Here is a 14,039-nt window from a genome sequence, read left to right as displayed (position 1 = left end):
AAGGCAGTTCGATATGTCCCTTAATAGAACAGCAGTAGGTTCCTCCTTAGGGCCTATGACCTCCTGAGCCATGGGCTTTTGACCAGGTTGACAGTACTTGATCTGAATTCCCTCCTGTGGTTGGTTCTCCTTGTTCTGTGCCACTGCTGTACCAGCAGGCACATCTTGCCTGGCACGAGCCTTGCTTTCTTAACTAACTAATTAAAACGAAAACGCCCTTTCTAATATTCCGGATTCGAGTGAAAAGAAATCTTATCCCAGAAATCAAAGCTCATCTCAAATGCTCTCCTTCAAATCTGTGACTGTTTAGTCAAGGTATTTGAATAAAATGTACTAATAAATTTCCAGTATGTGCTGATATGCCTTCAATGTGTTATATTGTTAAAATGGGAATTTGGGGCTGGAGATATGGCTCAGAGGTTAACAGCACTGGTTGCTCTTCCAGAAGTCCTGAGTTCAATTCCCAGCAACCATGTGGTGGCTCACAATCATCTGTAATGAGATCTGGTGCCTTCTTCTGGTATGCAGGCATATATACAGGGAGAACGTTGTATACATACTAACTAAATGAATCTAAAGTAAATACATAAAAAAATAAAATGGGAATTTGAACATTAGGTATATTAAATTTACAAACATACTAAAACAAACTGTTGTTCTGCTGTAGTTGGGGCGTGATTATGTGAAATTTTATGATTTTCCTGTTTCCTAAATTTGCATTTATGTTATTTTTTGAGATTAAGAGTTTTACTCTGTATCACAGATTGGCCTGGAACTCACAGCATCTTTCTGCCTTAGTCTTCAAAATTCTAGGATTACAATCATGAGCCACTAATGCTTATCATACATTCATTTTAGTTTAAAATAAAACTACTCACGTAGGATCTCTGCTGTGCATAAAACATGCAGTCAGTCTCAGTTGGCTCCCTGGAACCCAAATAAAGGTAGGAGAGAAATTTCCCACAAAGTGTCCTCTGTCAGACCAATTCAGGCACTACCTGTCACCATCACGCACAGGCACAAATAGGCCTATTCTACTTGGAACCAAGTCTTAAAAAAAGAGTGCTAATGTGCTGGTCACAGAGAGAAGCAGATCCAAAAGAGGATTGGGATTTTTTTAAGTGCTTTTTGACTTGAGAGAAATTTAAGAATAGTCTCATGATGAATGAAGGGCTGAGGCTAAAACCAGTAGATTCAGTTATACTACTATGAAAGGAAGACAAAATTTCATGGCTAAGGAGATTTTGACAAAGACAAAATTACTGGACACGTAACTCAGAAGTGTCTGCAAAAAGCCAAGTGTGTGCAAAATGCCAGACTTTTGCCTGGTCACGTCAGCCTCCGATGAAATACTTCATTTCAAGAATCATAGGAATCCTGCTATACATATGATGTCCTAGATTTTGCAGAACTATTTTTTTTTCCTTGTAGTATCTTTTTTCCCCTTTAGTAGCCTTTATTTGTTCCCTGCTCGCCAACACGGGGTTTTCTAAATCTACTTCCACGGCCTCACGAACTTCCTGGCGCGTCTGATATCAGTTCTGGCACCCGGTTCTGGCACGAACTGGGGCACACTGTTCAACTTCAGGCTTGGAACCCGAATCCAGGTCACACAACCTCTTGGCCCAGGTCTGGCGTAGCTAGCAACACGCAGCCGGAAGCCAGATCGCGGCTCCCGGTACGCAGCCCGCTGCCAAGCAGGTTCCTGGACCTACCCATTCTCAACCTCAAGTACTGAAGGACTCCGAAGCGTGTGACTGATCACTAATACACGCAAGACGTGACAGCCACGCAGACTTAATTAGCACACACGTCCGCCGCCACTACGCCACTCGGATAACATCACCAACAGGGCCACAGGGCGGGGCCTAGATGCGCTCTCCTCCTCCTCCTCCCAGTGAAGGCGGGGCTAGGGACTCCGGACAGGGCCTAAAGGTTCCCTTCTCTGCCGGGAAGGGCGGGGCCGGGATGAACGCGGGGCGGGGCCTAGAGGCGCCCTCCTCCACCGGGCGAGGGCGTGGCCCTGCGAAGGCGGGCCGCGCGTGACGACGTCTAGGGAGCGCGCGCGCCGCCGCGGGGCCAGGCCGAGCGCTGCTGGTGGCGTCCGAGGCTGAAGGCTTGGCGGAGAAGGGCTTGCGGCCGCGTGTCGGGCTGTTGGTATTGTGGCTGCCGAGGCCGCCCGCTCCTGGTCATGAGAGGTCAGGCCTGGGGAAGGGGGTGAGGCGGAGGGTTTCCGGGGAGAAGAGCCGAAGCTCGGACGTGGGTGGAGAACTCTGTCCTCGCGGATTCCGGAAGAGTTGGCGTTGACTTTTCTTTCTCCCTTTCCCCTTTTCTTGTTTATGTATGAAGGAGGGCAGGTTTTGTGTTTCTTTTTTAATAGCAGAGACACAAACTGTCCTGTCCCAAGTCGCTCTTCACAGAGTGAGGCGATAGAGCCGCCGTGGCTTCCGAGCCTCTTCGAAACGTCACACAGTAACTGCACGGTTTCAGCCAGCCAGCCTCCGCCGCAGCTAGCTCCATCGCGGGGGAAACGGGAGACGCCCGGCGGTGGGCTCTGCGTTTCGTCGGGCGACAGCGCGACCCTGGCACCCTGGTCCGAGATCCACACTGGATCACGTAGGGATCTTGCCCTGCCCACAGCCTCTCTTCTGACACCCCTAACCAAGGCGATGGTGGCATTTTTATTCGGGAGGCTAACTCCTTATTTAGACTAAAGCATCACTTAGCAATTACGTGATGACTCCCCCTAAGGGTCCCCTTTCAAAGGCATTTGACTAACATTCTTTTGGAAGGAGAAGCAATATTCTCGGTGGCACCATTAATTACTGAAAACCTTATTAGCTTTGTGGAAGCTGTTTCAGCATAAAATGAAGTGTTTATTATCTTTGTTGATGCTTAATTAAGGCACTGAATTTTCCTTCTAAACATTAATGAATCTGTAAAAAAAAAATCTATTGTATTTATTTAGTGTGTGTGTCAGAGGACTTGTGGGAGTCAGTTCATTGCTTCCACCATATGAGTTTAGGGGATTTAACTCAAATTAAGGGTCTTGACTTACCCAGCCAGCTCACCCACCCTTAGCAAACTTCCTGATGTGGACTCTGCCTTCTCAGAGTACATGAGCCAATTTATTCAGCATGAGTGCTGCTATTCACAGTGGTATCTGCTGGGCACCCCTTCTTTAACTCTTTGCTGATGTCTTTTGGCATTTGAAAAATCAAAACATCTGCAGTGCTTTGTACTTTAAGTAACCCCTGGTTCAAAACTCCTGGTTTGCCAAGTTGGACTTCGAGGTTGGGGTGCGGCAGGGCAGCAGCGCTTTGACAGTTGCAAAGATTGAAGGAGTGTTAGGGGACCTGAAACTTGTCTGTGACTGTCAACTACCCCTTTAGTGAACAAAGGACACCTAATGAACCGATGCACTGCTTGTGATTAACTTAGAATGCTTTCTGCTCTTTGATTTTACTTTTAAGGAGAAAGAGTCCTGAAGCAAAGACATTTTAGAGAGAAAATACTCAAAGGCCATGCAAGCCAGCTGTAACCAACTGCATGATCCTCCGGGCACTGCACATGAAGATGCTGCAGCCTCCCCGTGTGGTCATTCAAGATCAACGGAAGGTTCCCTTCACCCTGGGGATGTACATATCCAAATAAACTCCGGACCAAAAGAGTATTCTGAAAATCCAAGCTCTAGAAATCCCAGGTCAGGCGTCTGTACGTGTGCCCATGGATGTGTGCATGGTCGTTTCCGGAGTTACTCCCACAGTGAAGCAAGACCACCTGATGACTTTGCCACAGAGTCTGGGGAACATGGAAGTGGCTCCTTCTCAGAATTCCGCTCTCTCTTCAAGTGGTTGCAAAAAAGTCTCCCTTATATTTTAATTCTGGGTATTAAACTTGTTATGCAGCATATAACAGGTAGGAAATAAAACTGCTGAATTAAGTTTCCCATTTTATTAATAATTTTAACATGTTTTGGTTGCTAGCTTTAAAAAATTATATTAGCATATATAATCTTGTTGGGTTTTTTTTTTCTTTTCTTTCAATTAACTAGAACTTATTTTCTAACAGGAATTTCTCTTGGAATTGGGCTGCTAACAACTTTTATGTATGCAAACAAAAGCATTGTAAATCAGGTTTTTCTAAGAGTAAGTATGACAAGCAACTAAATTATTAACTGTTTCTCTCTACAGAATTAGAGATAACTTTGAGAGAAATATAAGTTACTTTCCAGAGGAGTAGGAAACAACAGGATACATTGGATGGCCACCACATGCTTTGTTTTATTTATTTATTTTTTTTGTTTTTGTTTTTCGAGACAGGGTTTCTCTGTGTAGCCCTGGCTGTCCTGGAACTCACTTTGTAGACCAGGCTGGCCTCGAACTCAGAAATCCACCTGCCTCTGCCTCCCAGGTGCTGGGATTAAAGGAGTGCGCCACCACGCCCGGCTATGCTTTGTTTTATTTTCTAAATGACTTGGAATAAGTTCCCTATCCTTTTTTTTTTTTTTTTTTTTTTTTTTTTTTTTGGTGTTTTCGAGACAGGGTTTCTGTATGTAGCCCTGGCTGTCCTGGAACTCACTCTGTAGACCAGGCTGGCCTCAAACTCAGAAATCCGCCTGCCTCTGCCTCCCAAGTGCTGGGATTAAAGGCGTGAGCCACCACGCCCAGCTTAAATTCCTTGTTCCTAAAAAAAAGAAACAAAACAAACCTAGACAGGAGGGTTAAGAGACTTAGACCACACTGTGATCTAGTTTGGCAAGGACCTTTGTACTTTATGAGTTAATTATACAGAGTAGTATAATATTTTAAAAGCTGGTTGATGCTGCATGAGATTGGCAATAAATAAAAGCAAGCATTGAGTACATTGGCCCTGGTGTTTTACGTAGGTGTTTGATACAGGATTTCACTATGACTTTCTGGTTGGCTTGGAACTCACTGTGTAGACCAGGCTGGCCTCAGACTCAAGAGCTACGCCTGCCTCCTGAATGCTGGGTTTAAAGGCATGCCCTGTCACGAATGGAAGATGTCTCTTATTTAAAAAGAATAATCTCAAGAAGTTTTTCTAGTAATGTGAAAAGTTTTAATCATCTGAATCATTAGAAAAAGTTCCAAGAATCTATGAAATTTCACCATAAGAGGGGTTGTATCTGGGAATTTATAGTATAGCATATTAACAAAAATTTTAGTGCACAATTCAAAACTAGCCCAGGTTAATTCTGGGCATAGTGGTATGTGCTTATAATCCCAGCACTGGGGCTGCTGAGGCAGGAAGATTGTCATGAATTCAGAACCAGTCTGGAATATTATAGTGAGTACCAGGCCACCTTGTGCTACAGAGTGAGACCCTCTCTTTAGAAAACAAAAATATTAGTACTAGATTGACTTCTTTAACATTAGAAATTTTGTCCATATATAATTAGGTGTCTTTAAGTTGTCTGCCTTACCCACATAGCCCAGAGGCATTCTTTTTTTTTTTTTTTTAAGATTTATTTATTATATGTAAGTACACTGTAGTTGTCTTCAGACACACCAGAAGAGGGCATCAGATCTCATTACAGATGGTTGTGAGCCACCATGTGGTTGCTGGGATTTGAACTCAGGACCTCTGGAAGAGCAGTCAGTGCCTTTAACCACTGAGCCATCTCTCCAGCCTGAAGCATTCTCACATAGTCTTTCCAGTGTGCCTGTGTTTTGACTTGGCGGTGAAGTGGCGTGTAGAAGTCCCCACTTTTGGATATCATGTTAGTGCTCAAACAGTTGTTCAGGTTATGGATGAGGAGGCTCACCTGTAAAACTTTCAATTAAACTAGTAATAAAAACTGGAATTTTAAAGGTCAAAATTACTGTATATTTATGAACTGATTTAAATTTTTATATTGAAATTTTTAAATTTAAAAATTTTTAAATTTCTGTTTTGTGGAAGAGAAAAAAAAAAGAGCTGCAGAGGTAAAGATTGCTTTGGGCAGGTCCCCTATGTCATTGTGGAGATTGGGCTCTGGGACTCCTAGGTCTTGTATTTTTTAAATTTTTTTTATGGGGGTGATGGTTTGAAATAGGGTCTCTCTACATAGCTCTGCCTGTCTTGGAACACTGTATAGACCAGGCTGGCCTCAAACTCACAAGACATCTCTGCCTGGCTCTGCCTCCCCAGTGCTGGGACTAAAGGTGTGCACACCACTGTGCCTGGCTTGCATTTTAAAAGTTTGCTCAGAAGTTATGTTTTGTTAATTAAGTATTAACAAAAACAGTGGTTGTGGGAATGAGCAACATAGAATGTTTTTATTCTTAATAAAATACAGACTACCTGCTACGTTAATACATTGATCATGAAATGAAAATGCTATTTATTATTCATGAAAACTCCGGCCTACCATAGCACAGTAAATTACAGAATTGTGTCTTTTTCAGGAACGGTCATCAAAGCTCCGCTGTGCTTGGTTACTGGTGTTCCTGGCAGGTTCCTCCGTCCTCTTATATTACACCTTTCATTCTCAGTCCCTTCATTACAGGTAATCAGAGATCCTAGTATATGTCTGTTGTTTATCATTTATTCTATGGATTTGCATGAAATGCTTAGTAGGGTTCAATTTTCCTTTTTTTGTGAGATTAGTGTTTATTAGATGTTTATTCACTAATTTATTAAGAGAAATTGAGCTTCTAGTCAGTAAGATCACCTTGCAGTGATCTTTAATTTCTTTAATATTTAATTTCTACCTTGCAGTTATAAGTATCTTATTTTAAGTAAATGATTTTAATCCACTTGTCGTTCAAGATTAACAGGTGTGACAGATTTGTATCCCCAATACCATGGCACATAGCATGTGCTCAATAAGTACTATTTGATAAGTGGATTTCTGTTGAATCAGTTTTTTTGCTTTTTGTTTTTGAGATAGGATCTCACTGTGTAGTCCAGGGTGCCAACTTGCATTCCTCCTGCCTCAGCCTCTCGAGTGCTGGAAATACAGGTAACGTGCCACTCACCAGTTTTAATCTGTGTTTATTTAGTAACGTTAGGTGGTTATTATCAAACTTTTATTTCTAAAAATGAATCAGTAAAACACATGTTAACATGCATGTCCATGCCAGATATTCTGACGTTTTAGCTTTAATCAGATAATTAGAAGGCCTGGGAGGTAGAGTGGGTGTGAGGCAGGAATGACCTGTGGCCTGGGAAGACAGAGCCATGGTCAAGAGCACCCGCTACTTTCCAGAGGTCTGATGCCTTCTGCTGACTTCACAGGCATCTGCACTCAGACATGCACATACTGTCCTTCACCACACAGAAACACAGCATTTTAAATTTGGTATTATCAGAATGTATGTTTGATATATATTCAGTTACAAGACCGCTGGGCATAGCCTGTAAACCCAGTGAGGTCAGCCTAGGCGAAAGAATGTGCGAAACAAAAGGGGCTCGTGGAACTGTACAAAACAGGCCAGGGTAAGGAAGTTTAGGTGGAGAAGAAGGCCCAGCCTGGACATAAAAGGAGGTGACATCTCTGACTTAGAGCTACTGTAGGAATGTATTGTTAGATGCCTGGAAACTGAACAGGCTAGGGGTATAGTTCAATGCTAGAGCTCTGAACGCTCATGAAATATGTAAAATACTGCAGCAAACTTAAAACCTTTACCAATACATTATGTTTCTGTGTTGCCTTAATAAATGCTTATGTTTTTCTCTTGATAGCTTAATTTTCTTAAATCCTACACTCGAACAGTTGAGCTTCTGGGAAGTCCTTTGGATTGTTGGAATTACAGACTTCATTCTGAAATTCTTTTTCATGGGTTTAAAATGCCTGATTTTATTGGTGCCTTCTTTCATCATGCCTTTTAAATCAAAGGTAAAAAACTAACTAATGCTTACTGGAATGATGTTAGCAAAACCCCTGAATGCTAGCCAGTCTTCATTTACATGTCTCTGAGTTTAGAGGCCAGAAGAAGGCATCAGATCCCCTGGGTCTGCAGTTTATACACTGCTATGTGGCTGTTGGGAACCTAGCTGAGGTCCTCTGGAAGAGCAAGAAGTACTCTAACTGCAGAGCTCTCTCTCCCACACCTAAATAACCTAATTTTTATTACTTTTGCCTGGCAACCACTTGCTCAAGTACTTCACCTGAAAATATTAATTGGCTAAAATCAGAATTATATTTCCTTCAAAATAATTGAAAACTCAGTCTTCACATCATACATCAGACAATTCTAAATTTGTACTTGTGCTTTTCTCTGAAGCACTGACAACTGATAAATGACTACGTAAGCAGTTAGTCAGTGGCTTAGTGACTGAGCTGCTCAGCAACTCATAGCAATTCTGCTACCATAGACTCCCAAATGCTGGCTACAAATGTGAGTCATCATACCCAACTTACAAATTAAGACATTTCTTTCACATTTATTATTTTGTGTGTACTTCTCCACCATATGGGTTCTAGAAAGTGAACTAAGAATAAAATGAAGAGAATCGTCACCACCACTGTAACTTGCTGATAGTAAGTTGCCACTAGAACTATTTGCTGTGGGTATTTTCTATTTTGTAACATCTTGACAGTGCCTTTCTGTACAAGGCACGAAAGGAAGTAAGGACTTAACTCTGGGTTTCAGATGACTTGCGGCTCCACCCAAATCTCTTGCTGCCTAGGCTGCACTACTGCAGAGCTGGACTGAGCAGCTTCTTAAGGGAAGGTTGGACCTGTGGAAGCAACTAACAGTTGCTCGGTTTGTATTTCTTAATTGACAAGCCTGAATAAAAACAATATGTAGCCAACATAAAAAAAAAAAAAGAGAGAGAGAGAGAGAGAGAAAGTGAAACTAAGGCCATTATCCATGCCCACTGGGTCATTTCACTGGCACAACACCAAGCCAAGCCATGTAATGACAATGGTGTGTTAGCCAAGTCAGATTTGTGTTAATCATAGTTCTGAAATATAAGCTAGTTATTGTGATTAGTGTATTATATACTTATGATGTTCTCCTTCCAATAGTGTCTATGCTATGTGTTTAATACCTTGGTTAGCTGACTTTCTCTTTCCTTCCTTTTTTAGGGATATTGGTACATGCTTTTAGAAGAATTGTGTCAGTATTACCGAATTTTTGTTCCCATACCAGTTTGGTTTCGGTACCTTATAAGCTACGGGGAGTTTGGTAATGTGACTACATGGAGTCTTGGGATATTGCTGGCTTTACTCTACCTCATACTAAAAGTAAGTAACATTAATTTTGGCAAAGTGACTGCTATACTAATTCCTGGCTTTACATTACTACTAAGCTGCCTCAAAATTTATCTTCATATCACTAATTGAAAGTAATGGCAGACTCTTACCTATTTAGAAATGTAGAGCTGACATATACCTGTAATCCCAGCTAGGGAGGCAGGAAGACCGTGAGTTTGCCAGCATTGGCAACCAGAAAGACCACCTCAATAAAGACAGTGATCAAGGAGTAGAAGGAACCTAATGGTCTGGGGGTGGGGGACTACATAGGTTCTTGTGTTGCCCAGGGTGCCTTGGCCTCCTAAGTACCTGCCACCAAGCTAAGCTCAGTCTTTGTTGAGGAGCAGCAAAGAAGATTAACGTACATGTGCTATCCAAGGGAGATTAAGTAGAAAGACACTAACCTCACAGTACCACTTGTAATACACAGGTCTCAAACCAGAGGACTAGCTTCTCTTCACTTTATGCCTGATCCTTTCAATTTAGCACTTTATTAAACTTTCTGAGAGAGAAAGAGCGCTCGTGTGTGTGTGTGTGTGTGTGTGTGTGTGTGTGTGTGTGTGTGTTGATACAGGATCTATGTAGCTCTGGCTGTCCTGGAACTTGTTACATAGACCAATGACACTTGTTTTCTGAAACATGGTTTCTCTATGTAGCCCTGGATCTTACTTTGTAGACCAGGCTGTCCTCTAACTCTGAGATCTGCTTGCCTCTGCCACCAGAGTGCCAGGATCAAAAGTATATGCTGCCCCCCCCCCCCCCGCCTGCCCCTGCAATAATTTCAAGTCTAAATGCCAAGGGTATTTGAATTAAATGAAGCTGATGCCTCCCCCACCCCTCCCTCTTTATTGCAACTGTGTGTATGTTTTTTCCCTGTATTTATGCTTGTATGTCACATGAGCAGAGTGTCCACGAAGGCAAGGGAGGGTGGCATCCTTTGGGAACAGAGTTACAGATGGCTGGTTGAGCCTCTGTATTGGTGCTAGGGATGGAATGGAACTGCAGCCAGTGGTTTTTTTTTTTTTTTTTTTTTCTTTTCTTTTTTTTTGGGACAGGTTTCTCTGTATAGTCATGTCTGTCCTGGAACTCACTTTGTAGACCAGGCTGGCCTCAAACTCAGAAATCCGCCTGCCTCGGCCTCCCGAGTACTGGAATTAAAGGTGTGTGCCACCATGCCCGGTGCAGCCAGTGCTCTTATCTGCTAGCCCGCTGCAGTGTCTTTGACATAGGCTTGTCTTAAACTGTAGCTGTAAGTTAAGAGGTGGCTCCAATCTATGCACTACTAAGCTTGAAATAAATTCATAATGGATGACGAGTATGGCATATAATGAACACTAGGTTAGGTGGGAATTGAATTTTACCTTTGGCCTTTAGGTTTAGCATATAGAGGGTTTGAATTAATAAATTGTCTCTTCCTCTTTTAGCTTTTGGATTTCTTTGGACATTTGCGAACTTTCAGACAGGTCTTACGAGTATTTTTTACACGACCAGTAAGTACTTTTATCAGTTAAGGGAAATACTTCTACCTTGTTTTGCCCTTATTTTCTCTAGTAGTGTTACAAATAGACATTCATAAGCTGTTCCTCTTCTACTTTGAGATTATTTTCTAATATTTTGGCACTTGGGGCTGTAATGACTTAGAAGTTTGAATTCCACCAGCAGTTTCTTAAATCCCACTGCCCACCAGCTGCTTCAGTGACTCTGTACTGGACTGTCTCTTGCCCTTGCATTCCCTGTGTCAGTTTGGATCTGGGCTCAGTGGTAGACATTTGGATATCCTGTAAAAAGAAGCACAAAAGCAAATCCATTGGACATCTTTTAGGATTTACAAACACACTTTAAAAACCTTGTCATGGACTTTTGTTTTCCTTTTTTAATCCATTGATACTTGCTTTGTATATTTTTATTAACATATCCTATTTCACTTTTATGAAAATACTTAAATACTTTATGATTTTAGTTTGAGGACAACTCAGTAAAAATCATGTCCCTTGCAATTTTCGTACTAAAAGAAATTTCCTCATACTCAATTCTGTATTTGAAAATTAAGTTTTCTAGGCAAGCACTCTACCAACAGCAATATCTCAGTTCATAACAGGCTGTTAGGTTTTAGGAGAGGTAGGGGAGGGAATGGAGGAGTCTCTCATCTCAGAATTAAAGGTTAAGGGCCAGGCGGAAAACACTTCAAGGAAGTCTAGCAAAAAAAAAAAAGTAATTTAAAGTATAGAAATAGAGTTTATTTAGGGCGTGGGAAGGGGAGTTGAGGGGGTAGGAGAGAGAGAAGGAGAGAGAGGGGAATAGAGTAGAGGCTGACCATGAAAGAAAAAGGGGGAAGGGAATGGGTTGAGAGGGGGAGCAAGAGCAAGAGAAGAAGAGAGCAAGAATGGGGGACCCATCTTTTTTTTTGTTTTTAAAGATCATTAATGATATAAAAGCAAATGCTAGGTGGGTGTGGGCATCTGACTTTAATCCCAGCATTTGGGAGGCAGAGGCAGATGGATCTCTCCGAGTTAAGGCCAGCTTGGTCTACAAATCAAGTTCCAGGAGAGCCAGGGCTACACACACACACACACAATCCTGTTAAAACAAAGAGAACATTAAAAAGATACAATAAAATTCAGAGATTAGCTTTAAGTTATTTATTCAGTTGCAGCTATAAGCATTTCACTTGGTTGAATTTAGTAAGGCTAGTGCTGAAACAGCCTCAAGTCTCAGCCCTGTGGGCTGTCTGTGTAACCTGAGAGTGCCTAACATGCATGTGAGCGCCTACGTTCAATACCTAACACACAAGAAAAACAAAATACTAAAATAAGCACCCTGAGTGCATATACATGTATTTGTCAACCCTATGAACAAAGTGGAAGTGACCATAAGGGTAAATCCTCACTTAAAGGACTTTCATGATAGCTTTTGTTAGCCCATCATAACTAGGGCCTGCTTATGAAGCCCTCAGGTGTTTTTCACCACCCCCCCCCCCCCTTCATGATTTCAATGCTTCAGAAAGCTTTTATTGTTCATAACTATTGTGTATGGATAATGATTAAACCCTGTTGACTTTAGTAAAAAAGTCAAGATCTTAGAGTTCAAACTATTCTTAGGACTTTAGAATGAATCCCATCTTAATGTTTAATGTCTGGGCTGCTAAATCAATCTCTACAACCTTGTTTTTTTTTATTGAAATAGTTTTAGGGATTGAGCCCTGGGCCTCAAACATGTGCTACCACTGAACCATATCCCAGACCAGATTTCAAAAGCAAACCCTCCACAGGGATACTTTTAACAGAATTTGTCTTTATAGAGTTATGGAGTGCCTGCCAGCAAGAGACAGTGTTCAGATATGGATGGTATTTGTACAATATGTCAAGGGGAATTTCAGAAGCCAGTTCTTCTCTTCTGTCAGGTAAGATTTCTAAACAAATTATATATAGCATTTTACAGATTTGTTAAAATCACATTTATGTTTGTTATATAGCAGTGAAAGTTCAGGATGGAAGGATATGGGAGACTGCCTAAATTATGTCCCTTCTGATGATTTTTGTGCAGAGGAGCATAAGAAAAGGGAGGGGGTAATTTGGTCAACTACTTAGATACTAAAGCAGTTGGCAAATAGACTCTATTTCTAACTGGATACTAGCCTTGCTCAACAGTAGCAGTTGTTCATAAATGTGTAAGGCTCCTTGCCATATTTTCATAGTAACTGCCAGTAAGTTACCATTAAGCAGGTTTTAAAAAGCAACACCCGGGAAAATAGTTAAGTAGAATCAAAACACTAGTATTGGCTCAAGGAGTCATTTTCTCATTTGAAACTGCTAAATCCTTTATATCTTAAATACTGTGACCTTCCAGAGTGCACTGTGTAAGACCTGCTTCTCTGTCCCCTTACAGCATATATTCTGTGAAGAGTGTATCACCTTATGGTTTAACAGAGAGAAAACATGTCCACTGTGCAGAACTGTGATTTCAGAATGTGTAAACAAGTGGAAAGACGGGGCCACTTCATCTCACCTTCAGATGTACTAAGTTCTTCCAACTATTAAGGCCTCAAGACACTAATTTTATCTGGTTTGGTAACTATTGATAAAGGTATAATTGATCTCCAGCAGTAGAAAAAAGGCTTTAGGGTATCACGAGACATGTTTATAGTTCAGTTTCTCAGAAGTTTAAGTGCAAGAGCCCTGCATTTTTAAACTACATATTCATTCACCTTAATAAATATGCAACATTTATTCCACTTATTTGACAAATAATTGCAGTGTTAAATTGGAAATGTGATTTCTTATAATACCAAATAGCAATTAGAAATAGAACTAGCCATTTTAAAGGGGTTCAGGTACTGTTTCCTGACAGGTTTTCAGAATAAAGATTTTGCATAGTATTTTAAGATATATAGTATCTGAAACAATTTACAGACTTTTATAATTCCCATTCTAAAAATGCTTAAATTTTTCATAAGATTGTATTTTTAAATGAAAGTTCTAAATGCTATATTTTACCTATAACAATCACATTTTCTAAGTGAAGATTTACTGAGGATGATATATTTTAATACTGTATTATGCTCTATAATATGACTAGTAATCAGTGAGAATAAATGATTTAGATTCATTCACCTGGTGGACCTGTTATGTGCTCCTTGCCACTAGCTGTCTTGTGTTTTGTGTAGTACCATGTAATAGCTTGAAATAACAATGAAAATGATTTGAATGTGGGCTGGGGATGTAGCTCACAAGTTTTACAATCACCATCTGTTGAGATATGAAAGCTTGCACTCAAGGCTGTGGTGGAGTGCCTGCTTAGTGTGCACTGTGTCCTGGCTGAATTCCACATGGAG

At 41.1% G+C, this 14,039-nt stretch overlaps 1 protein-coding gene across 1 annotated transcript; it reads left to right on the top strand.

Annotated features, from left to right (window-relative positions):
• The first annotated feature begins 2,041 nt into the window (after positions 1-2,041).
• Positions 2,042-13,817, top strand: Rnft1 (ring finger protein, transmembrane 1). The gene is made up of 9 exons (XM_021176923.3): positions 2,042-2,198; positions 3,474-3,918; positions 4,072-4,148; positions 6,411-6,511; positions 7,690-7,843; positions 9,041-9,199; positions 10,633-10,698; positions 12,507-12,608; positions 13,094-13,817. The coding sequence occupies exons 2-9, from the start codon at positions 3,525-3,527 to the stop codon at positions 13,226-13,228; spliced, it is 1,188 nt and encodes a 395-aa protein (XP_021032582.1). The 5' UTR covers positions 2,042-2,198; positions 3,474-3,524; the 3' UTR covers positions 13,229-13,817.
• Positions 13,818-14,039: the final 222 nt, after the last annotated feature.

This window comes from Mus caroli, unplaced genomic scaffold (genome assembly GCF_978045245.1).
Source record: "Mus caroli unplaced genomic scaffold, Mus_caroli_1 scaffold_13, whole genome shotgun sequence".
NCBI classification, from domain to species: Eukaryota; Metazoa; Chordata; class Mammalia; order Rodentia; family Muridae; genus Mus; species Mus caroli.
Note: the sequence above shows the minus strand (reverse complement) of the source record. Positions and strands in the feature narration are given on the sequence as shown.

What these genes read in the sequence shown, in the direction of transcription:
- Rnft1 (XM_021176923.3), top strand. Translation starts at nt 3,525, where the DNA reads ATGCAAGCCAGCTGTAACCAACTGCATGATCCTCCGGGCACTGCACAT. An exon ending in TGTTATGCAGCATATAACAG is followed by an intron (nt 3,919 to 4,071) that starts GTAGGAAATAAA and finishes ATTTTCTAACAG; the next exon opens with GAATTTCTCTTGGAATTGGG. An exon ending in CAGTTCTTCTCTTCTGTCAG is followed by an intron (nt 12,609 to 13,093) that starts GTAAGATTTCTA and finishes GTCCCCTTACAG; the next exon opens with CATATATTCTGTGAAGAGTG.